Source organism: Coptis chinensis, chromosome 8, assembly GCF_015680905.1.
Source record: "Coptis chinensis isolate HL-2020 chromosome 8, ASM1568090v1, whole genome shotgun sequence".
Taxonomy (NCBI): domain Eukaryota; kingdom Viridiplantae; phylum Streptophyta; class Magnoliopsida; order Ranunculales; family Ranunculaceae; genus Coptis; species Coptis chinensis.
In genome coordinates this window covers 43,481,098-43,501,814 of record NC_141463.1, presented here as the reverse complement: position 1 = coordinate 43,501,814, position 20,717 = coordinate 43,481,098, and the positions used below count along the sequence as shown (strand labels likewise).

Here is a 20,717-nt window from a genome sequence, read left to right as displayed (position 1 = left end):
TGGGTATTCAGGACTGTCACATAAAGTCTGGGAATATATAACTGTTTTTGAAGACCAGTCACAAATTATACTCCACAACCTAGAAAAAACCATTTGTCACACTTCTGGATATGATAATCACAAATAGTTCTCCACACATATACACTTTTTTTAAAAAAAAAAACCATTTGTGATCGTTTAAAAAATGCACATCACTAAAAACTTCTTAAAACAGTCACAAAAACCCTTTTCTGCCATTTGTGACCGTTTTGAATAGAACAATCACAAATAATATTTTAAAACAGTCACAAAAAGCCTTTTTTATACTAGTGAAACCAGCTAATTTCGTGTCGGATTTGTATCGGGTTAGCGGGTCGTGTACAAAAGTGCCACCCTTAATGAAACCTAATGAGGAATAGATTTCTTAGTATAATTATTTCATTGTGTATGTATTTCAATGAGGTTAGTTTATTGTATGACTTCCAAAATAAGCATATAATAAATTAAATTAGGGATTGTTGTAATTAAGTCGAGAGACTTGGTTGTAATAATCCTATATGCTAGTTATAATGACTATAGAGATGTAGGTTGTTGCTACACTAGTACAAAAAAGGATTTTTGTAACTGTTTTAAAATGTTATTTGTGACAGTCACAAATAGTATAAAAAGGTTTAAGTGACGTTTCTAAAAGAGTTTTAGTCACTCCTGTATTCTAAACTGTAACAAGTATTCTTTTTCCACTTGTTGTATATGCGAACAACTTATATGTGATGTGACGTTTTGAAGGGAAACAGTTACATAAGCCTTGATTTTTATGTTACTGTTTAAGAAGCCTTCACTAACTACCCGATCTTTTACCAAAAAAAAAACTAACTACCCAATATATCTTTTTTGGTGCCGCCACGACTCCACTTCTTTTAAACAAGAGAAAAAAGAAAAAAAGAAAAAAGAAAACAGGAAAAAAAGAAAAGAACCCCACGTTTATTGTTCTCCCACTTCAAAAATTGGATATCATCTCTCTCTCCGGCCTCTATCTCACGGCTATCTTACGGTTGGGTCTTTGAAATTGTTTTGGTGAATCATACTTAAATTGGTTTTAAATGCCACTGTTGGTTCTCGTCAGGGCTTCAAGTTTCAGTTGTAATTGAATTCCATTCTGGTTGGGTAAATGGGGCGACTCCCAGTGTTGATTAATTTGTATTATTGTGGTTGGGGATTTGAAAATCCGAGTTGATGAACTCGATTGTGGTTGGGGTGGTTTCTGTGTTAAATGAACTTGATTTTGCTCACGCGGCAACCCATCTCTTCCCTTTCCCTTAATTGTGGTTGGGCAAGCAAATTTCAGCTTTAGGTTGTGGCGGCTTCTTAGTTGTTAACAAATTTCATTTTCCTATGCATATTTTCTCGCCCCTTAATTTCCTATTTTATTTTATTTTTATATTTAAGGTAACCTTGAACGTGTCAAAAGAAAAGTTGATGATTTTTTAGTTATATGTTTATTTTTCTTCGGGTTTTTTTTACTCTACAGAACGAATCTGGAAGGAGGGATCAAACCAGATACATGCACACTCTACTTAACTCGAGCAAGGTAGATGATATGGTTTTCAAATAGTTTGTTTCCTTCTACTCTGAAGTTCTGTTTTTTTTTTAAGTTGTAACTGAAATATATGCTTTATTCCTGGTATTATCTGGTTTGTGCTTAAATGATAAAAGTCTGAAGTTTGTACTGATTTAGGAGGTTCCCCAGCAACCCAAAACTGGCATAGCAACTTCATGGTTTTTTTTCTTTTAAACTTTTATGTACACGTACTTAATCAATGTGATTATGTGAAAATGCACAACCATCAGAGTTGCACTTTGATAGCCTTTGTGAACCTAAACTTACTTGTAGTCCATTTGCATAACAACCTTTCATAGGGACACTTCCATGACCAGATGTTATAAATCTTCACATGAATTAATCCAAGGTATGGGTTTGCCTTGATTTCTATTTCTATAAAAGGGCAAAATATTCAGAACTCTTAATTCAAATTCAATCTCTTGCAGTCTTTTGACATTGAACTATCATTGTTCCAAATATGGATGTTGAGACGAAAAAAAGTTTGGTGCCTAGAGCCTACCCATCCCTGTTGAAGGGAATTCATACATCTCTTTAATAGCAGGTATCCATTCATTTCCTTGATCCTTTATGTATGTAAGATATACTACATCTTCCTACTTGCTTATATGTAGGTCAATCCGTCAATCTATTGGACTATATACTCATTAAATATTAGGAATGTTTACATGTAAACTGCCTATTATGAGGTTTTCTTGATTAGAGAGTTTCTTGTTATTTAGCACTAGTAAGCTATTTGGAATGGATGTGAAGCTCATGACGGAACTTTATGGATGTAGAAAGAATCAGACCTCATGCGGGTTACTTTGTAATATATCCTTTGATCCTAGGTCACTTTGCAATCCTTTGATCTTGGCTTGAGAAGTAATGATTGTTAATCTTGGGGTGCAGAGTAGCATAGAGATGATGTTCTTGAATATATAGTATTGATGTCGATATCTCCATAGATTTGTCTAGTTAGCTTTTTCAGTTTTTTGGAACTACAGACATACACGATTACACACACAAACAGCCACACACACACACACACACACACACATACATGACACACACACACACACACACACAAACAACCACACATACATGAACACGACAAACAATGCCCTTTAAAGCTACAACAGTCCTTATATGTTTATTGGAAGAACTAATGCCTTTACTTCAGTTGAACACTTTAATTAGTAGATGTTTTATTTGGACCGTCACTCACCTGAATAGGTGCATCGGACTTCCTGTGTTGTTTGCAGTCTCTATATTAAGAGCATTGTTACATTCTCAACTGCATTTGTTTAATGTCATATTCAATATGCCACATAACACAAAAGAAGTTATGATTGTATAGTGTAGTAGCTGTATTATTGCGTTGGTTTAATTTGCTTAAGGAAATTAGTTATCAAAGTAAATGATTATGTTTTTTTTTTAAGAAGAAGAAGAAGAACAACAATTATTATTGTACTTTTAGTGACTATCTGAAGGTATATTTTCCTTAAACTTCTCTTAGTCGTTTAAATTACTTTTTGTTTAGTCTATAAGTTGAAACTTGCACTTGTTATATTTTTAAGCTTGCAGTTTCTTCAAACCTTGATGGAATTTGCATCTGTTATATGACTTGTATCAAATACCGGGGCTTCTAAGTTTAACCAAGTACTCAACTGGTCACCTCACATTACATTTAATATAACTTGAGTTTTAAATGATCTATATAAAACTATACTTCCAATTCTGTGATCAGGACAGAATGTGTGTCATGTAAGACAATGCTATATGTTCTGCTTTGAATGCATTTAGAGGCATATTATAAATTTGAGAATGCATTCTTGCTTTGGAAATTGTAAATTGTTACATATCTATTTAAATTTGTACTACTGGTCCTTAGTCGTTTCTTAATTCAGGGAACACCTTCAATTCCAGTGTTAGATATATCCTAGTTCCTATTCTATTATATTCGTTTTTCCTACTGCAAGGTGCTGAAGTCTTGTTTGCTATATCCACATTGGCATAACAATTTTTTTGCTGGGTAACATATTGGTATTCTTACAACCTCTTCAAGAGCTTATAATTTCTTTAGATTCTTCTACCACGATTCAAGGTACTGCCATGTACTTTCCACAAATGGAAGCTTATCCAAATTAAACATGTTGTAACTTCGCAATTATATTTATTTGAATCTCCGTGACTTTAATCATGTTTCTTGGCTGGTGGTGAATTAAAGAAGTCATGAGTAATAGGCTTCTCTTAGTTGTGGGGCTTTTGACTAAGTTGCAATGCGTCTTTCTGTTGAAGACTCGTGATTATTTTTTGAAGTAGAAGCATAAGATGATCCTTTGATTACTAGCAGGGTGCTCAACGTTCCAGATTTGTATGTGTTCATTTGGTGAAGTAGAGCCCAAGCCTTGTTTTATTATTATATATTATATTGTTTTAAACATTAACGATCTTGTTTTATCTCTCTTTTAGATCGTTCTGATTGGGCATGAAAGTACTTGAAGCGAAGACAACCAGTATGTGAAAACCTTTCTTACTTACAAAAAAGTGGTTTGACTTAGGATCAACAAGTCTGAGTTTGACAGAGTGACTAGGCACCATAAAGCAAGCGTGACGGGATCTTAACAGATAAGAGCTGCCCAAGAATCTTTTTCGCAAGAAGACGTACACATCCTCTAGTGTAGATTAAGTTTGAATTGAGTTCAGTTTAGTAGAACTGTCTTTCAGGCTACATTCAAGACTATTCACAAGTGTCTATGTGAATGTAAATCTATGTATGTATATTTATTAGCTTAAATCTTGTATATGTTTTTGCTTGTGGATTCAGATATTTGTATGGAATTATTTATTGGAATAAATTTGTTTGGAATGGAATGTGTTCTCTTACTTGGAGTATGTGAAGTTACACTAGGTGAAGCTACCTGGATGTTTGTTTGGAATATATTCACTATTTTTTTATTGTTTTTTTTAAAATTATTTATCACCGTTTTAATCAAAATGGCATGATTAGTTGTCTTTTTTGTGACGGTTACAAGATGATTACATTACTATTTCGTCAAAACCGTCACAAATGATATAATTTTTTGTGACGCTTTTTAAGTATTTGTTACTATTTTATATGGTGGATATAGACTTGTCTAGAGGAAATATTTGTGACGGTTTTGGAAAAAAAAATGACCCCACTCCGTTACGGTTTTGGAAAAAAAAACAGTGACAAAAGACTTTTTATCACTATTTTTAACAGTGATATAAAGCCTTTTTTCTTGTAGTGCTAGGGATGATAAAGGTTGAGGCTTTAGGTTGAATCGTTGCGTGAAAACCTAAATATGATCTCTTTTCAATGAATAATTCGATTCTTACATGAAACTAGTTATTAGGTGGATTGATTACTTTTCTTTATAACTTTCTCTTCCATCAAAACCCTATTTTTATTAGTTTAGTTAATTTAGATTTATTTGAATCTATAGTATAATCGTAGAATAGAAATCTCTCAACATAATATTACTCTCACCATTGTTTCTTTGTGTTTGATTAGTTGAAATCCACAAGTCTTGGTAGTTTAGGAATGGAACGAATCCTGACTCTTTATATTACTTCATTATTATTTGAGAGTAGGAATATTAATCTAAGCACTTGTTTATGTGATTGATTATTTGTGTTTACGCATAGATAGTTAATTTACACATAAATTTGTAAATATCACTCATCTAGCTCCAAAGACATATGGATTGCCATTAGTGAAAAATGCTGAGATATGTTAGGATATTTTGAGAAATATCACGAAATTTACTAGTTTTATAAAATAGCTTTTAAGAAAAAATCTCAACCAAACATGTTTATTTAAAAATTGTTTTTAGAATAAATATTTTTTTAGAAAAATACTTTTTGAGAAAAACCAACTTTTTGAAAAAATGAGATCCAAACACCCACTTAAGTTTTCATATTTAGGGTTTAATCTCCCTCACCAAAAAATCGTTACATAAAACCTCCCCGTATGCGAACAAACTAACAAAACACCTCTCTTTTCTAAAACAAAATAAACTGACAAAAATACCCCCAAAAAACTATCCCAACACCATCATAAACAACCCTAGCATCTCTTTCCTCTTTTTCACATTTGAATTTTTTCCCCACACCATAAACCCTTGTCTCTCTTTACTCCTCTCTCTATTTCTTGTAAAACAAAATTGATAAAATGGTCGAAAGTAGAAAAAGGAAGCAATGTTCAACTTCTAACAAAGAAAGAAAGAAGAAGAAGGTTGGTAGTGAAGCAAAGTCGATAAAAGTCACAGATCTAATAAATTTTCATAGTACTTTTACTCTGCATTCTTAAAATTTTCTATGTATTCTTAAATTTTCATAGTACTTTTACTCTATAATCTTAACGTTTCATAGTATTTCTACTCTGCATTCTTAAATTTGCGTAGTAATATATTTATGCATTTTTAAATTTGCATAGATGATTTTCGTTATTAATTGATTTTCTTTCATTATAACATAATGTAAACAAGAAGAAGTTGTACAAGACATTTAGATCTTCTGCAGTAGCTCTGCTAGGTCTTGTGCAAGATTTTAAGGAAACTCTTAGAGATGACCATATTGCGAAGCTGAAAAAAACACCATTTGAAAAGTTGTTTATGGTGTTTCACGATGGTACAATAACGAAGACAATGTTAGAGAAGCACAGCCACTGCATAATCAAAGTCTTACAGGCCTACTCGAAGAAAAGGCGAAAATTCAAATTCGGAAAAAATAAGTGGGTGGAGCAGACTCCATAAGATGTAGCGGTTACTTTTGGCCTTCCAGTGCAGGGAAAGATAGTGGCATTCCAGTCGAGAACACTTAGGCAGAATGCTATTGAAGCCTCACCGTTTATGCATAGATACTGGAAAAAGGAAGCCAAAATAACAACTGTGGTTATATTAGCTACATTGAAAAAAATTGTCAACAAAGAAGCTAATGAATCTGTTGAAGACGTTGCTAGACTAATAGTTATATACATGGTTATGACCATGTTTGTCAATAGCGGAGCAAGTGGAATTGGATGGTCATTTCCAACACATGTGGAGTCTTTTGATGTGATGTGGAGGGTTGCATGGGCCACATCTATCCACAAAGAGTTGATGACCAAAGTTCATAAATGGGATAGTAAATCTCCATTTGCTATATCAGGATGTGTTATTCAGCTCTAAGTAAGTTATTTCACTTTCGGTATAAATGATTGGCCATCCCGATTATTAAAGATTGTTTGATCCATAGCAGTTTTACTCTAAAATCTTAGATTTTCATAGTCGTTTTACTCAACAATTAAAATCTTAAATTTTACTCTGCAATCTTAAATTTTCATAGTAAGTTTATTCTGCAATCTTAGATTTGCATAGCAGTTTTACTCTACAATATTAGATTTGCATAGTAGTTATACTCTGCAATATTAAATTTTACTCTGCAATCTTACATTTTCATAGTAGTTTTACTCTGCAATCTTAGATTTGCATAGCAGTTTTACTGTGCAATCTTACATTTTCATTATAGTTTTACTTTGTAATCTTCAATTTTACTCTGCAATCTTAAATTTTCATAGTAGTTTTACTATGCAATCTTAAATTTGCATGTGATGTGCAATATTTTCTATGTGAGCATGTTGCTATATATGAGCCTGTAAATGCGCACTCCTTCCCAAGAATAGCAAGGTGGTCCATGGAAAAACTGAATGAGAAGATGACTAAGGATTTTGAGCTGGAAAATGTTGAAACGGGGAGCATGATGATAAATTTGAAACTAAGCGAGGAAGAAACAAGATTAATAAGCCATGTTTTCTGCTCCAAGTGAACTGGATTGCTTGAGAAAAGAGAATGAAGACTGGAAAAAAGAGAATGGTCAGTTGAAGGCTGAAAACACTCACTTGAAAAAACTGCTAAAGATCAAGCAGTTGGATGTGGAGAAGGACATAGGTGAGGCTGAAAATAAAGAACAAGCAAAGTTAGACGGAGAGGAGGAAAGTGGAGATTCTGAGTCAAATGAAGAGGAGGAAAGTAGAGAGGCATATAAGGAGGAGGAGAAAGGAGAGACAAGTGAAGTGAATGAGAAAGGATAGGCAGGTGAAGAGGGAGAGTTCAAGTTAGATGAAGTGGATTAGAAAGGAGAGGCAAATGAAGAGGAAGAGTCCAAGTCAGATGGAGCGGAGGAGGAGGAGAAGAAAGAGTCCGATGGAGAGGAGGAGGAAAAAAAAGAATCAGATGGAGAGGAGGAGAAAGGAGATGCAGACGGAGAGGAAGAGAACAAGTTGGATGGAGAGGAGGAAAGCGAAGAGACAAAATTAGATGGAGAGGAGGAAAGCGGAGACACAAAATCAGATGAAAAGGAGGAGGAAAAAGGTGAGGGAGAACCTAACTCGATGTTTAAGAAAGTTAAGGAAAGGGAGAGGATGAAGAAAACATCAACGATATATGAGTTCGGAGATATTAAGAAGCAAAAAAGGAAGACTCAAGTTACTGAACCGGTGATTGATGCAGATGATTTCGAGACTCCACCACCACGTGCGGGAAAACCTATGTCAAAACCACATTCAAACAAGTTGTGGAGGCTACTTGATAAAGAGAAGATGTCGTTGGTGGAAAGATTCTTCAAAAAAGCAAACCAGAAGTAAAATTTATTTTTCCACAGTATATGTAAGTTTTTCTATTTTTTTATCATCTATGTAGTTGCACTAAAATTTTTGATCGTGTATGTTGCAGTACAATTGCGTGGATGGACATCCAAACACATTTGAAAATACAGGGGGAACAATTGAACCACATGATATTGAACTTCTTCATCAGTGATAAGGTAAATCTTTTGATTACTCAAATCTTTTGAAATGAAAAAACTTGCAATTTACTTATTTTTCTTACTGTTTATGGTAGATTATTGATTGGTACGTGTTCTTCCACCTCCCCAAGGAAGTGGTGAAGCTAATTGGATGTTCCCCACCAAAGTGTCTATATTTCTCATCATTTGCAGGGGTAAGCATCTTCCATATAATTTAATTACTGAAGTTGAATGTGTAGTCTGTGGTTAGTCTGCATTCTTATATTTGCATAGTAGTTTTAGTCTTGAAGTTGAATATGTAGTTTGTGGTTAGTTTGCATTCTTATATTTGCAGACTAAATTCACAAAATCTCTAAAGATGTAGTCTGTGGTTACTTTGCATTCTTATATTTGCATAGTAGTTTTAGTCTTGAAATTGAATGTGTAGTCTGTGGTTAGTCTGCATTCTTATATTTGCAGACTAAATTCACAAAATCTCTGAAGATGTAGTTTGTGGTTACTCTGCATTCTTATATTTGTATAGTAGTTTTAGTCTTGAAGTTGAATGTGTAGTTTGTGGTTATTCTACATTCTTATATTTGCAGACTAAATTCACAAAATCTCTGAAGATGTAGTCTATGGTTACTCTGCATTCTTATATTTGCATAGTAGTTTTAGTCTGCATTTTTAAGTTCGCATAGTAATACAACTTTTTGGCAAACACTTGAGTTTTTATATTGAAGTCAGTTACAATTATAACACATAATACTCTTACTATGCAAATTTCAGAGTGCATAGTAAAAAGTGTAAAGTGTTAAAACATTATTGTTTAGTGATGGATTCTTATTTATTGTATGGCTTTAAGAGATCAACAGAAACAAGGCATGAGGGTCTATGTCAGAGATGTCCTAAAACAGTTGGACAGCAAGGTCGCCCATATGTTTTTCATCATAAATAGTCCCAAGTTGAGAAAGTACAAAAACGGTCATCACTGGACTTTGCTTCATGTTGATACTCTGAATTGGGAATGGACGCACTATGACTCTTTAAGGCAAAAAAACTACAATAATAGGAAATACATTCCGTTAGAAGATGCTGAAGTTTTGGTAAGTGCTATGTAAATTTAAGTTTACATAGGTCAGTTACTATGTAAATATAGATTTGCATATATATTTACATTTACATAGTTTTGGTAATTTTTTGTTCAATTTAATGCAACAAGAGAGGGTGGTGGAATTTATTAGATGTAGGCATCAGGAGCTAATGTTGCCAGATGTGGATTTGATGAAAGATATCAAAGTTGGAGCATGCCCACAACAAGGAGCATCGTAAGAACTTAACTTCCTGAACTTAAATGTCTTTTTAATCTCTTATCTCTTATTTGAAACTTCTTTTTTGCCATTTTCAGTTCAGATTGTGGATTATTCGCCATTCTGTTCGTGAATGCTATAATATATGGAAAAGCTATGCAAGATATAACAGTAGAAGACGCGAGACAATTGAGGGTTGACCTGACATATAAGATTGTATCAAGCCAACAAGAAAAATGGGGTCCAAAAGAAGAATGCAAGAAATGAAGAGCTGATTTTCCGTATTTCTAGTTGATTATCTTGTGTTTATTTGTGGTAAAACATTGGAACCATTCTAACTCGAGAGTGTTCGATTATGATGTACTATCACTGCTAATGTGTTGGAGTTGTTTAGTATTCATGTTCTGCATATTCAGTCTTTGCTGGATTATACTTTTTTGTATGGTTACTTTGCTAAAATATTTTATTATGATGGATGAAATGTTTATAGCTTTTTTGGAAATATTATGTGTGCAGAGTCCCTTTCTCTGTCAGGTTAAGCACCAATATAATTATCTATATTTGTGAATCCAAAGTTACTTGAAAAATGAAAATCACTCTTTGTCCTAATAACATACTTCATTATGGTAGTTATTAAGAAGCTATTTATTGTCATCACAAACACATAATCTCTAAACACTTGATCACCATTTCATCCTCTATCCCTAAATTGGATAGCAAAGCTAGCTCAAGCATCTACTAAATTAGATAGCAAAGCTTTAGTGACTATGTAAATATAGATTTACATGTATAATGACTATGTAAAAATACATTTACAGATATTCTGTCAAGTGTCAGGCTAATTTCATTTCCAAAAGGTACTATGTAAATTTAAGTTTTCATAGCTTTAGTGACTATGCAAATATAGTTTTACATATATATGACTATGTAAAAATACATTTACATATATTTGGTCAGGTGTCCGGAACTTTTCAATCCCAAAAGTTACTATATATATTTAAGTTTGCATAGGTCAAGTTACTATGTAAATATATATTTACATATATAATGACTATGTAAAAATACATTTACATATATTCTGTCAGGTGTCAGGCTAATTTCATTCCCAAAAGTTACTATGTAAAACTATCTTTACACAGTAATATAAAACCTCTTTTGAAAATCTCCAACTAAAAAACGTAACATATAAAATCCAACATCAAACTATAAAATCCAACATCAGAAAAAAAAAAAAAAAAAAAAACCAAGTTCATCGACATCTTGTTTTTCATATACGAGCAACATCAAAGAATAGATGAAAAAATGCAAATTCATTGACATCTTGCTTTTATATAAGAGCGACCATCAAAGAATAGATAATTGAACCGGTGCAGAGCATGTTGTATGAGTGGAGCCCACTCTTGGGTTGTGGTGGCCATAGCAAGGGCCCTTGTTCTTCTTCCTACCACTTGTAGCACCCGTGCTGTGCTTCCGTTTCTTGTTTGGTCTCCCCATCTTCTTTTTCAGATCCGGAGGTAGTAAATCAGGCACACTTGCTATCTTAGCAGGCATTTTATTGTTCTCCACAGGTACTATAGCTCTTGAATAACTATCGCGGAATATCTGAGAATAGAAGAAGTTATCACAGTAGGTATACACATTCAATCCATCAGCCAAAATGGAGCGCATTGCGTGCGCACAAGGGAATCCTTCGATTCTCCACCAATTACAATAGCAGTGACTTCTATTCAAGTCATCCAAGTGAGTATGAGTAGCACGCACCTCAAAAATACCCTCCCTTAACTTGAGAACCACCCAACTTCTCCCCACCTCGATCCTCTCAGCCAATAAAGTTTCCATAGATGGACATAAGACAGTAGTCCAACTCCTAGCTAACTCCCGCCGATCAGACATCATTTTCATAATTTTCCCACGGAACTTGTCCACCATTGCAGTGATAGGCAAGTGGCGTTCTAGTAGGATCCAAGAGTTGAAGCTTTCTGCAATATTGGAGCACATATCGCCATATTTATTTCCTTGAAAATAAGCATTACACCAATGCTCATAACCTATGGTGGACAAAAATGTTTTCACTTGATTGCCACAAACATCTCGAAAATCAGCCATCACTTTCGCAAACTCATGGTGCGTCCCAACATAGGCAAGGTCTGAAAAGAGATCTAGGGTATGCAAGCGGAAGCAATGGTTGATGGGCATAGCTAAATTAATGTTATTTTTAAGGTGCCACAAACAATAACCATGATGGGAATCAGGAAAAACGCGAGAGACACCCACGAGTAGACCATGGTTTCTATCAGATATAAAAGTTAGCCTACGATCTTTGGAGACCACCAACTTAAGTTGCTCCAAGAACCAATCCCAATTGTCATCAGTTTCAGAAAGTACAACTGCTATAGCTACTGGAAAAATACTTGGAACACAAATAAACATCAATTACTGATTTGATTTTGCGTACCATACTCATTATGAAAACTTAACTCTTATATGTAAAAATAAATTTTCATAGGCTAAATTAGTATGTAAATATTAAAATGCATAGGCTAAACTACTATGTGAACGTAAATTTTCATAGTTTATGTTAGTTCACACGCTTGTTCAGTTTTACAAACTACTATGTGAAAAGTCACAAACTTAAAAAGACATACCCCCCATTTGCATTTTTGGCAGTAGCTGACAAGACACACCCCTTGTATTTTGTTTTCACGAAAGTTCCATCCAAACAAAGCATAGGACGACATACATTAAAGCCGTGAATACAAGCACCAAATGCAACAAATAATCTCTTGAACTTTCCTGTTGTTGATTCCTTTTCTAAAACAACATGACTCCCTGGATTGGTTTCTTTCAACTTTCCAACATACCAATGTAATTGATGATAAGATAAAGCATGCTCCCCATGTATCTCCTTCAATGCAAGATCTATGCCGGTATGCGCAAAGTAATAATTCAAGTTCACATCATATACCCTTAGAAAATGGTCAATGATTTCACCTGGCTTAATCAAAGGCTTGTCTCTCACCATATCTAAAACAATACTCTTTACAAGTTTACTATTCACTGGGGGATTGTTAACGTCAGTGAATCCAGCTCCACATGTGTGTTTTGCTTCCATTGTCTTTATTTCAAAGAACTTCGGCATCTTGTATTTCTTGGATGTGTGAACTCTCCATAGACACCCAATTTTAGTCTTCAAATAACACTCAACCGTGACTCTATCAGGATCATTCTTCTTAATAAGAACTCTGTAATGATTAACAAGACAACGACGTAAAAGCTCAACACGAAAATTAGCAGCACCACCAGGAAATCTTTGTCCCACACCAGTCAAAATAGGCAAAGAACCGACATTAACATATTTTTCATCATATATAGCAGAAGACATAGAAGAACTAGAAGTACAAGAAGAAGCCTGAATAGAGACTTTGGAACTAGAACCAACGTCACATAAAGCAAAAAATCCTCTTGACGATGTTGTTATCAAGAATGTATCAAAACCTTTAACCAAATTGAGGAAAACAAGGGATTGAAGCTCCGAGTCAGTATCTATCACAGTATGCTTTGAATCCCTCACAAAAAACAATTCTATAGACAATGGAGTAAGGTCTGGCCACTTTTCAGAAATCGTACGCTTCAAATCAGCAATTATACCGTTAGTCCCGACACAGACACTCATAATTTGCGTCTCGTACATAATAGCAAAAAGAGCAGTCCCATCCATGTCTGCATTTGCAAAAAAAAAAAAAAAAAGTAATAAATCATAATCATTGTTCTAGCAAACAAATTGATGAACATATGCAAATGTATTTTTACATAGTCAATATCACCAACGAAACAATATTTTCAGCAATTTAACTTTTAAAATTTCATGGTCAAAATCAAAATTGCAAGGAAGATTGAAAAGAGGTGAATCTCTTTAGCATCGAACCTTCTTTCATCAATTGAGAAACAAAGGAGGTCAAATTGTGTTATCCAAGCAGATGGATCCGCGTTCTTCTTGGTCGAAATTACGATGAATCTGTAAAAAGGGTAATAAAATAAAATAGGAAATAAAAATCGAATTGGATTTGCCCTGTTATTGGAAAACAGAGAGGTTATGTGGTATGGGCCGATAAATAGGGATGTTATGTGGTATGGGCCGATAGGAAGGGATTTATACTCAACCGGATTAAAACCAAGGGGTTGAGCCCCATTTCTTGGTTGTACTTGGCTCATTCAAATGGGAAAATGTCCAAAACATATGTGTTGTCTCATTCTTCATTCAAAAAACTCTACCATGAGGTTAACTTCATAAGCAATATCAAAAGGCAGTTATAGGGTGACGCCTTCTAACCAATAGTGTGCATTTTCAATCAAGTAAAAAGGTGAAGGTTGCTATTATTTTCTTTTCGGATTATGAAAGATTGAACTTCTCAAACTGATAGAACCCATACAACTTATTAACTGTAGTTTGTTAAATCAAACTTGAAATGAGTCCCGTACGTAGCATTCACAATGCATAAAATACCACAATGTCGGTTCAAAAATATTATACGATCTTATTTACTGAGATCAACAAGTATGCAATTAAAGATAAAATTATTTGGACCCCTATTCCAAATGGAGTGTTTACCTCAAAGTCCGCTTAAAATGCCTTGAGAGTCCCTAGAAAAACAGTTAGAAGGATCATTCTAGAGTGGGGAAAGTATGTTGTTCCTAAGCACTCATTTAATTTACAACATGGAAGCTATTGTTAGGCAACCATCCCACTCAGGATAGCTTGATCCAAAGAAAGGTATTGCTCTTGTTGCCTGTGTAATAATTCCGGAGAAAATTAATTCAAAGCACCTATTCTTTGAATCCCAGTACAGGAAATCTATTTGGGTAAGTGCCAAACAAAAAAGTAGGTGTCACTGTACAAGACAAACATAGAATGGATGAAACTGATGAGCATGAGTAGTAAGAATAGCACTGAAGTCATAGTACAAAATTTCATGTCAAAGCAATTTATCGGGAAGATAGATTTCCGATATTTATGGTAAATATCATGTGTCAAAGGTCGGCATAATGAGGTGTAGAAAAACCGGAATCATGGTAAATATACATAAATATCGCAATATACCAGAAAATATCATTGGTAAAGAGAGGTCGACTAATTAGTGGCAAAGTATGCTATGATTATTCGACAAATTCACATAGTTTCGTTCCGCATACCTATAGGATTCAAATAGGTTTCTCTGTGTGTGGAAGAAAGAATCCATTATGCTTATTTATTTTTCAAGACTATTACTGAAAACCACACTACACATTCACATTGGCAAGCTGTCACACCCCAAATTTCCAGAAAATTAAAAATAGGGAATTATCCACACCCTATTCCATCTTATGAAAATCCAGGATTAAACAAAACCCTAATAACCCATTATCAACCACGATATTAAAATATGAGATCAAATTAAAACCAAACGAACAACTCTTAATGTACAAATTCAAGAATTTACTAAACCACTCTATTACATCTATTTCAAATCAAGACTTTATACTTCATAAAACTTATACCAGTAAGACTCCAAGAGCGAATCCCAATCAAGCATCTTCATCTGCTGCATTCCACAATCTATGTTCCTAAGAACACACCCACGTTGCAAAACAAAGCAAACATGGGTCAGCAAATTGAATTTGCTGGTATGAGTAAGACTAAAAATATAAAATAGTTTCATACTTTAATTATTCAAACAACACTTTATATGTACCCATAACTTAACCATTCTCAGTTTGGAAGACAGGTAGTTCCGTCATTTCAACCGGCATAGTTTCTTCCTAAGCAAGTCATCCATTATATTAACTCATTATAATAACTTAGTAATTGAATTAAATCTTACCAATATCTACTGCTGTCTAAGGGTAGGACAGCGTCCCTGCACAAAATATCATTAAGTCCTACCTTCCTGCAAAACAAAGTTAGGTTTCACAAACCTAAACATTTAATTCGTACATCTACTCCTCTCACCATAACCATGAGAATATACAATCTGACATAATATATCACCCCACCGTATCAATTATATCACGTTAACAATATTTACATCCCTTCGTAAGAAATCCTATGTATCATATCATAATACATAACCAATCATATCCAATAACTCGCTTATACATAAAGCCAATATTTTTCTTTAAAACCACTCGTCTATTTATGAGAAAGAGAAGAATCACAACCAGAGAGTACATTCATCCCTCGTGAGTATCAACTCACACAAACCACATAAACATTTCTCATAAGAAATCATATACATCATAATATATAAATATTTATATGCAATAACTCCATCACACGTAAAATCAATATTTTACTTTGCTTATTAATTATCTCGTTGACTCCTTTATTAAAAGACACAGCTCAACCTTTAGTTCCTACTCCACGATTTGCACTACACACATTTGCCAAATTACACATATCCGTGTGCCTTACTCACACCGAGTACTACTACAAGACATATGTCCCAAGTGGGGATATCGCCTCCAGAAAATATATTTTCATCTTGTAAACTCGTAACTTGTGAGTCACAGCCATCTCTGGGCTTCCCATACACACAATCACAAAGCCTCTTTTGGGCATAACAAAATATCAGGTCATTCATGGCACATTCAATGAATATCTTGGGTCATTCCCGCCACATTCAAGAAATACCCATCATAACACTAACATGTCATTCATGGCACATTCAATGAATACCTTGGGTCATTCCCGCCACATTCATGGAATACCCACCTACATTCCCGTACATTCAAGGAATACAGCCAACCCGCAAGGCGAATACCTTAGTTCCTCTCTAAGGCGGCTTTTCACATGACATCATTAGTCATAAACATTTCATTTCTTTTCATTAAAGAGGCGTGGAGAGATCTAAAGATGTGGGCGACACATTAAATTTTCACCAGACACTTTTACACCGGATTTTAACACTCAAGAGTTCTCAGTTATTATAATATTTTCATTACAAAACAAACATCGTCTCAAACAATAATTCATTACTAAAGATTTCAAACACAAAACTAATCAACTCACCTCATTATCAATTATATAAATCTTAGATATCAAAAAGTTCAATCAGAAATAACGCATTAGTTAAATGTCTCGGGAATACATTTTAAATAACCACAATCACGTACACAATTAAATACTAACATTGTACACATATAATTATCATAATAACTAATATATAATATAGTATAGTGTAATGGCTGCACTTTTGCTCAAAGCTGCCTACGTATCCAAATCTTTCAAGATTGGAATCAATCCTTCGTAGTTCTTATCAGCCACATTGTCAAAGCTATAACTTTTCCTATATTCATCCAAATGACATGTAACTTAATTATTTAGAAACTAGGGTATGTAGACATACTTTTTTATGTAGAACTCGAAGTCCCACCCTCAGGCTATCTAGAAGAAAACTTAGGTCAAAAACGGTAAAAATCCTAATTTCAGCAAATTGGATTTCTGATGGACCATCTTCCGAATGGAACAACTCTTTCCACAGGTATCCAAATACATCGAGGCTTTTTGTGTTGAAAAGCTGACACATAGAACTTACTTTTTTATGTTTTACAAAAATATTTAATCTCATTCTAAGTATACGAAAACTAGGTTAGAATACAGTGCACAGAAACTGATTTCTGACGCACTATTTTCTGCCAGTAAACTTCCAAACATCATATCTACCTCCACAGACCTCGGAATATGACGAGGCCAATTGAGATAGAAAGAAGACTTATAAAACTCACCTTTTCATATTTTACAAAAACTCTAACTCTCCCCCTAGCTCTATGCAATTTGTGATCAAACCCTATGTAGAAAACTGTTTTCTGACGAATAGAATTTCTGACGCATATAATTGTCAAGGTCATATCTTTTCCGTCACTCATCCAAATTAAGTGAGGCTCACTGCGTCGAATAAATGACTATCTAAGGTTTCATTAGGTTTTTCTTTCGTACAAATCTACAAAGTATAGTGTCCTATATACTTCCTACAATGCAACACATCCAGAATATGTGCACAAACAGTTATCATATATTGAAGTCAGTTTTCATAATCTTAAATACGAGTATGAACTCGGGTCAAAGTATGAGGTTTTACCTCTATAAGTCTAGATTCTAATGGTTTTGGAATCAACACAAAAGAGTAAATATTTTATTTTATATGATTTTATTACTGCAGACTGCTCAGTTTCAGTTCCATTTTCTGCGTCAGACTTCAACTTAAATTTCAGTATGCAAAACGACTAGATATGAAATTTTACAAAACACGAAAGTTGTAGATATGAGTGTCTAGAGTAGACAGGCGTTGGATTCATATCAAAAAGATCAAAAACGAATTTTCTATGCTTAAAGTACTAAGAACAGTTCTGAAATTCTGAAAATCAAAACCCTATAATATGAATCCAATGACTTCACATCATTCAAAACAGTTGCAGGCCTATATAATAATACCAATCAATCAATAAACACATGGTTTACTCACTACCATATACAAGTACTCCTGAACACAACAACACCTATATATCAAAGATAAACTTTTGGTGCCAGTAACTCAATATATCGAAAGTCTCTGATTAAACAAATAATTTCGATCTCAAAGTTCTATCATTATAGAGAATTAAATACGCAACTAATCTAAATCATAGTAATAAATCAATTATATGAAAAATAAGGTTTAGACTACTCACCCGAAATTGAATTTGCAAAATAATACCCATATATGCTTTCTTTTCTCCAATCCCTTTTCTTCTTCTTCCCTTTCTCTTTATTTCTTTCATTCAAAAATATTATTTTTAATGGAGACTAGGGTTTTATTTTTGAATAATGAGATTTTTACAGAAGAAATTTGCATGTATTGTTTATTCAATGTTTTAAGTCTGTTTAAGTTAACCTATGGGCCTCAAATGGGTCTAAAAACACCCAAGGTCCATACCTATATGAATAGGTACATTTTAACAATGTATTGAAGCCCAAAAATGATTCTAAAATACCTACACAAGTTCTAACGAACAATTCATGTCAAAACAATTTTGAAAAATCAACAACAACCAAACAAATTCTAGAACAATCTAGACTTCATAATATAATAGTTATTTTCAATTCAAATAATGTAATTTATGTTGTTTAAAAAGTTAGGGTTGTTATACAAACTTTATGAATTCTGATCGCACATACATCTAATCATTTTTACTTTGCAAATACAGGATTGCAGAGAACGGGAAGAGAGAAATGCACAAGAATCTCAGCTACACACAAAACCAAACTATTATGGTAGATACTCTCTGTGTTCCTCCCTTGACATTCCACTAGAAGAAGCTCCCAACTTCCTTCTTTTTTCAGTGGTTGAATAGCCCAACTCACAAGACAATCTGGATTGCATTAAATCTAGCAGCCGTGATCGCAAGTGCTTGTTCATGTCTGTCATGTCCTTAGCCATGCCTGTAGCCCAAACTCGCTTTTCCACACTTGTATCCACCTTCATTTGTAATGCCTCAGGTGTGGGTTCTTGCTGTCCAATAGTTGCAGAAAACCAAAGTACATGTTACTTACTATTTTACCAGCTTTTGGATGGTAAATTAATGTACCTCAAAAGAAACAATATATACCAATTTATTTCCTGATAACTTTATCATGTTACTAAACATTCAAAAATAATGTGTATTTATGTACTTTTGCACTGAGAAATTTGTTTAAAGAACTAAAAAGTTTATATGGTGCCTTGTGCATATAGGTAGAATATACGTAAGCAACAAAGTAGGAACTAAAGATGGGAAGAGACAGAGGACCTCTAAATCCATAATTTGCTTATTCATTGTGTTATGGCTTCGAAACCCACTCTTGATGTGATCATCTTCAATTGAACAATATGTTGGTAGACGTGCAATAAATCCCCCAGAGGAACTTTCTGGCTGGGGATACTTGTTTAGCGTAGAAAAACGGGGATGATAAGAACCCTTTTTATGCTTCTCCATTATTGGAAGGAGCAGTGACTGCGGGATTACCAGTATATTTGTTATGCACTTTGCCATGTGTAAGTTAAAACCACATTGCTATTATGTTATTTGATTAAAACATTTAAAGAAAAGAAATTGCTTCATTTTAAACAAGAAGTTAAGCAATCTAGGATCCAGATTACCTTTGCTATGGTTGAAAGTTCGAATAGCCACCCAACTCTTCACATCCCAAAGGCAAGCAATGCCGTCTTCCGAAGCAGAAATGAGAAACAGTCCACTTATGTCGACAGATAAAGCCTATTCTGTAACACCTATAAAGCCAAATGAGTTTTTTTAATTGCAATGTTCACCTGCATAGTTTGCTGATAAAACCTAAAAACAATTTCGTGTTAAACTAGTAACATAAAGTTTTTAGCAATGTCTTAATCATTAAATTAAGTAGCTGCTACTTAGAGTCTTAGACTACATACTATAAGAGGCCATAAGTCTGAGATGTAGAACCTTTTAACTGAACTACAGCAGATTTTAAGATGGAGGCACTTCAAATAGAAAATTTTGTCAAGAAACCATACTATCTGCCAATCTATCAAGCCTGTGTCATTGAAACCTCGTTACAATTTCTAATTCATATATTGTGATTCCTAGCAAAAGACCTATGAATTCCTCTTATAGTAAAAAAGTAAAAGACCTAGCAAAAGACCTATGAAACCTCGTTACCACCACCTTAGCTTTTTTAATTAATTTCAAAACCGATGCTCTCTTACAGAAGTCTTTCAATATTAGATCAATCGAATGGTTAGCACATCCTGACCAAAACAAGTTGTACCTTGTATCTTACTAAGATTAACATTTATTCGCAAAAGAAAATGAAGAAAATATAAATCATAATTGTAATTAACATACCAGGAAGCTTAGCTAACTGTTCTCCTACTTTCTTGTAGTTAGGTCCATTGTCCATAACAATTTGGACAACATTTTCTTTGCCGACCCAATTTACAACAGACTTCGTGTGATCCATGATCGATATGTGGTATTTATAGTCTTTTAAAACATTCACGGAACGTACATAACAG

At 34.0% G+C, this 20,717-nt stretch overlaps 1 protein-coding gene and 1 long non-coding RNA gene across 2 annotated transcripts; one reads left to right on the top strand and one right to left on the bottom strand.

Annotated features, from left to right (window-relative positions):
* The first annotated feature begins 3,020 nt into the window (after positions 1 to 3,020).
* Positions 3,021 to 4,376, top strand: LOC147481552 (uncharacterized). Its single transcript, XR_015206230.1, has 2 exons — positions 3,021 to 3,069; positions 4,052 to 4,376. It is a non-coding gene; the product is annotated as an uncharacterized LOC147481552 (long non-coding RNA).
* A 6,643-nt stretch (positions 4,377 to 11,019) lies between these two features.
* LOC147481551 (protein FAR1-RELATED SEQUENCE 6-like) lies at positions 11,020 to 20,662 on the bottom strand. The gene is made up of 3 exons (XM_086578973.1): positions 20,548 to 20,662; positions 12,321 to 13,395; positions 11,020 to 12,085 (listed from the first exon to the last, which is right to left on the bottom strand). The coding sequence occupies exons 1-3, from the start codon at positions 20,660 to 20,662 to the stop codon at positions 11,020 to 11,022; spliced, it is 2,256 nt and encodes a 751-aa protein (XP_086435099.1).
* Positions 20,663 to 20,717: the final 55 nt, after the last annotated feature.

Bases quoted from the DNA above. Each gene is read 5' to 3' on its own strand.
- LOC147481551 (XM_086578973.1), bottom strand. From the start codon at position 20,662: ATGGATCACACGAAGTCTGTTGTAAATTGGGTCGGCAAAGAAAATGTT. The intron at 13,396-20,547 runs GTATGTTAATTA...TTGCAAATGCAG, and splicing joins ACAGTTAGCTAAGCTTCCTG to ACATGGATGGGACTGCTCTT. The intron at 12,086-12,320 runs GTATGTCTTTTT...TTGTGTTCCAAG, and splicing joins GCCAAAAATGCAAATGGGGG to TATTTTTCCAGTAGCTATAG.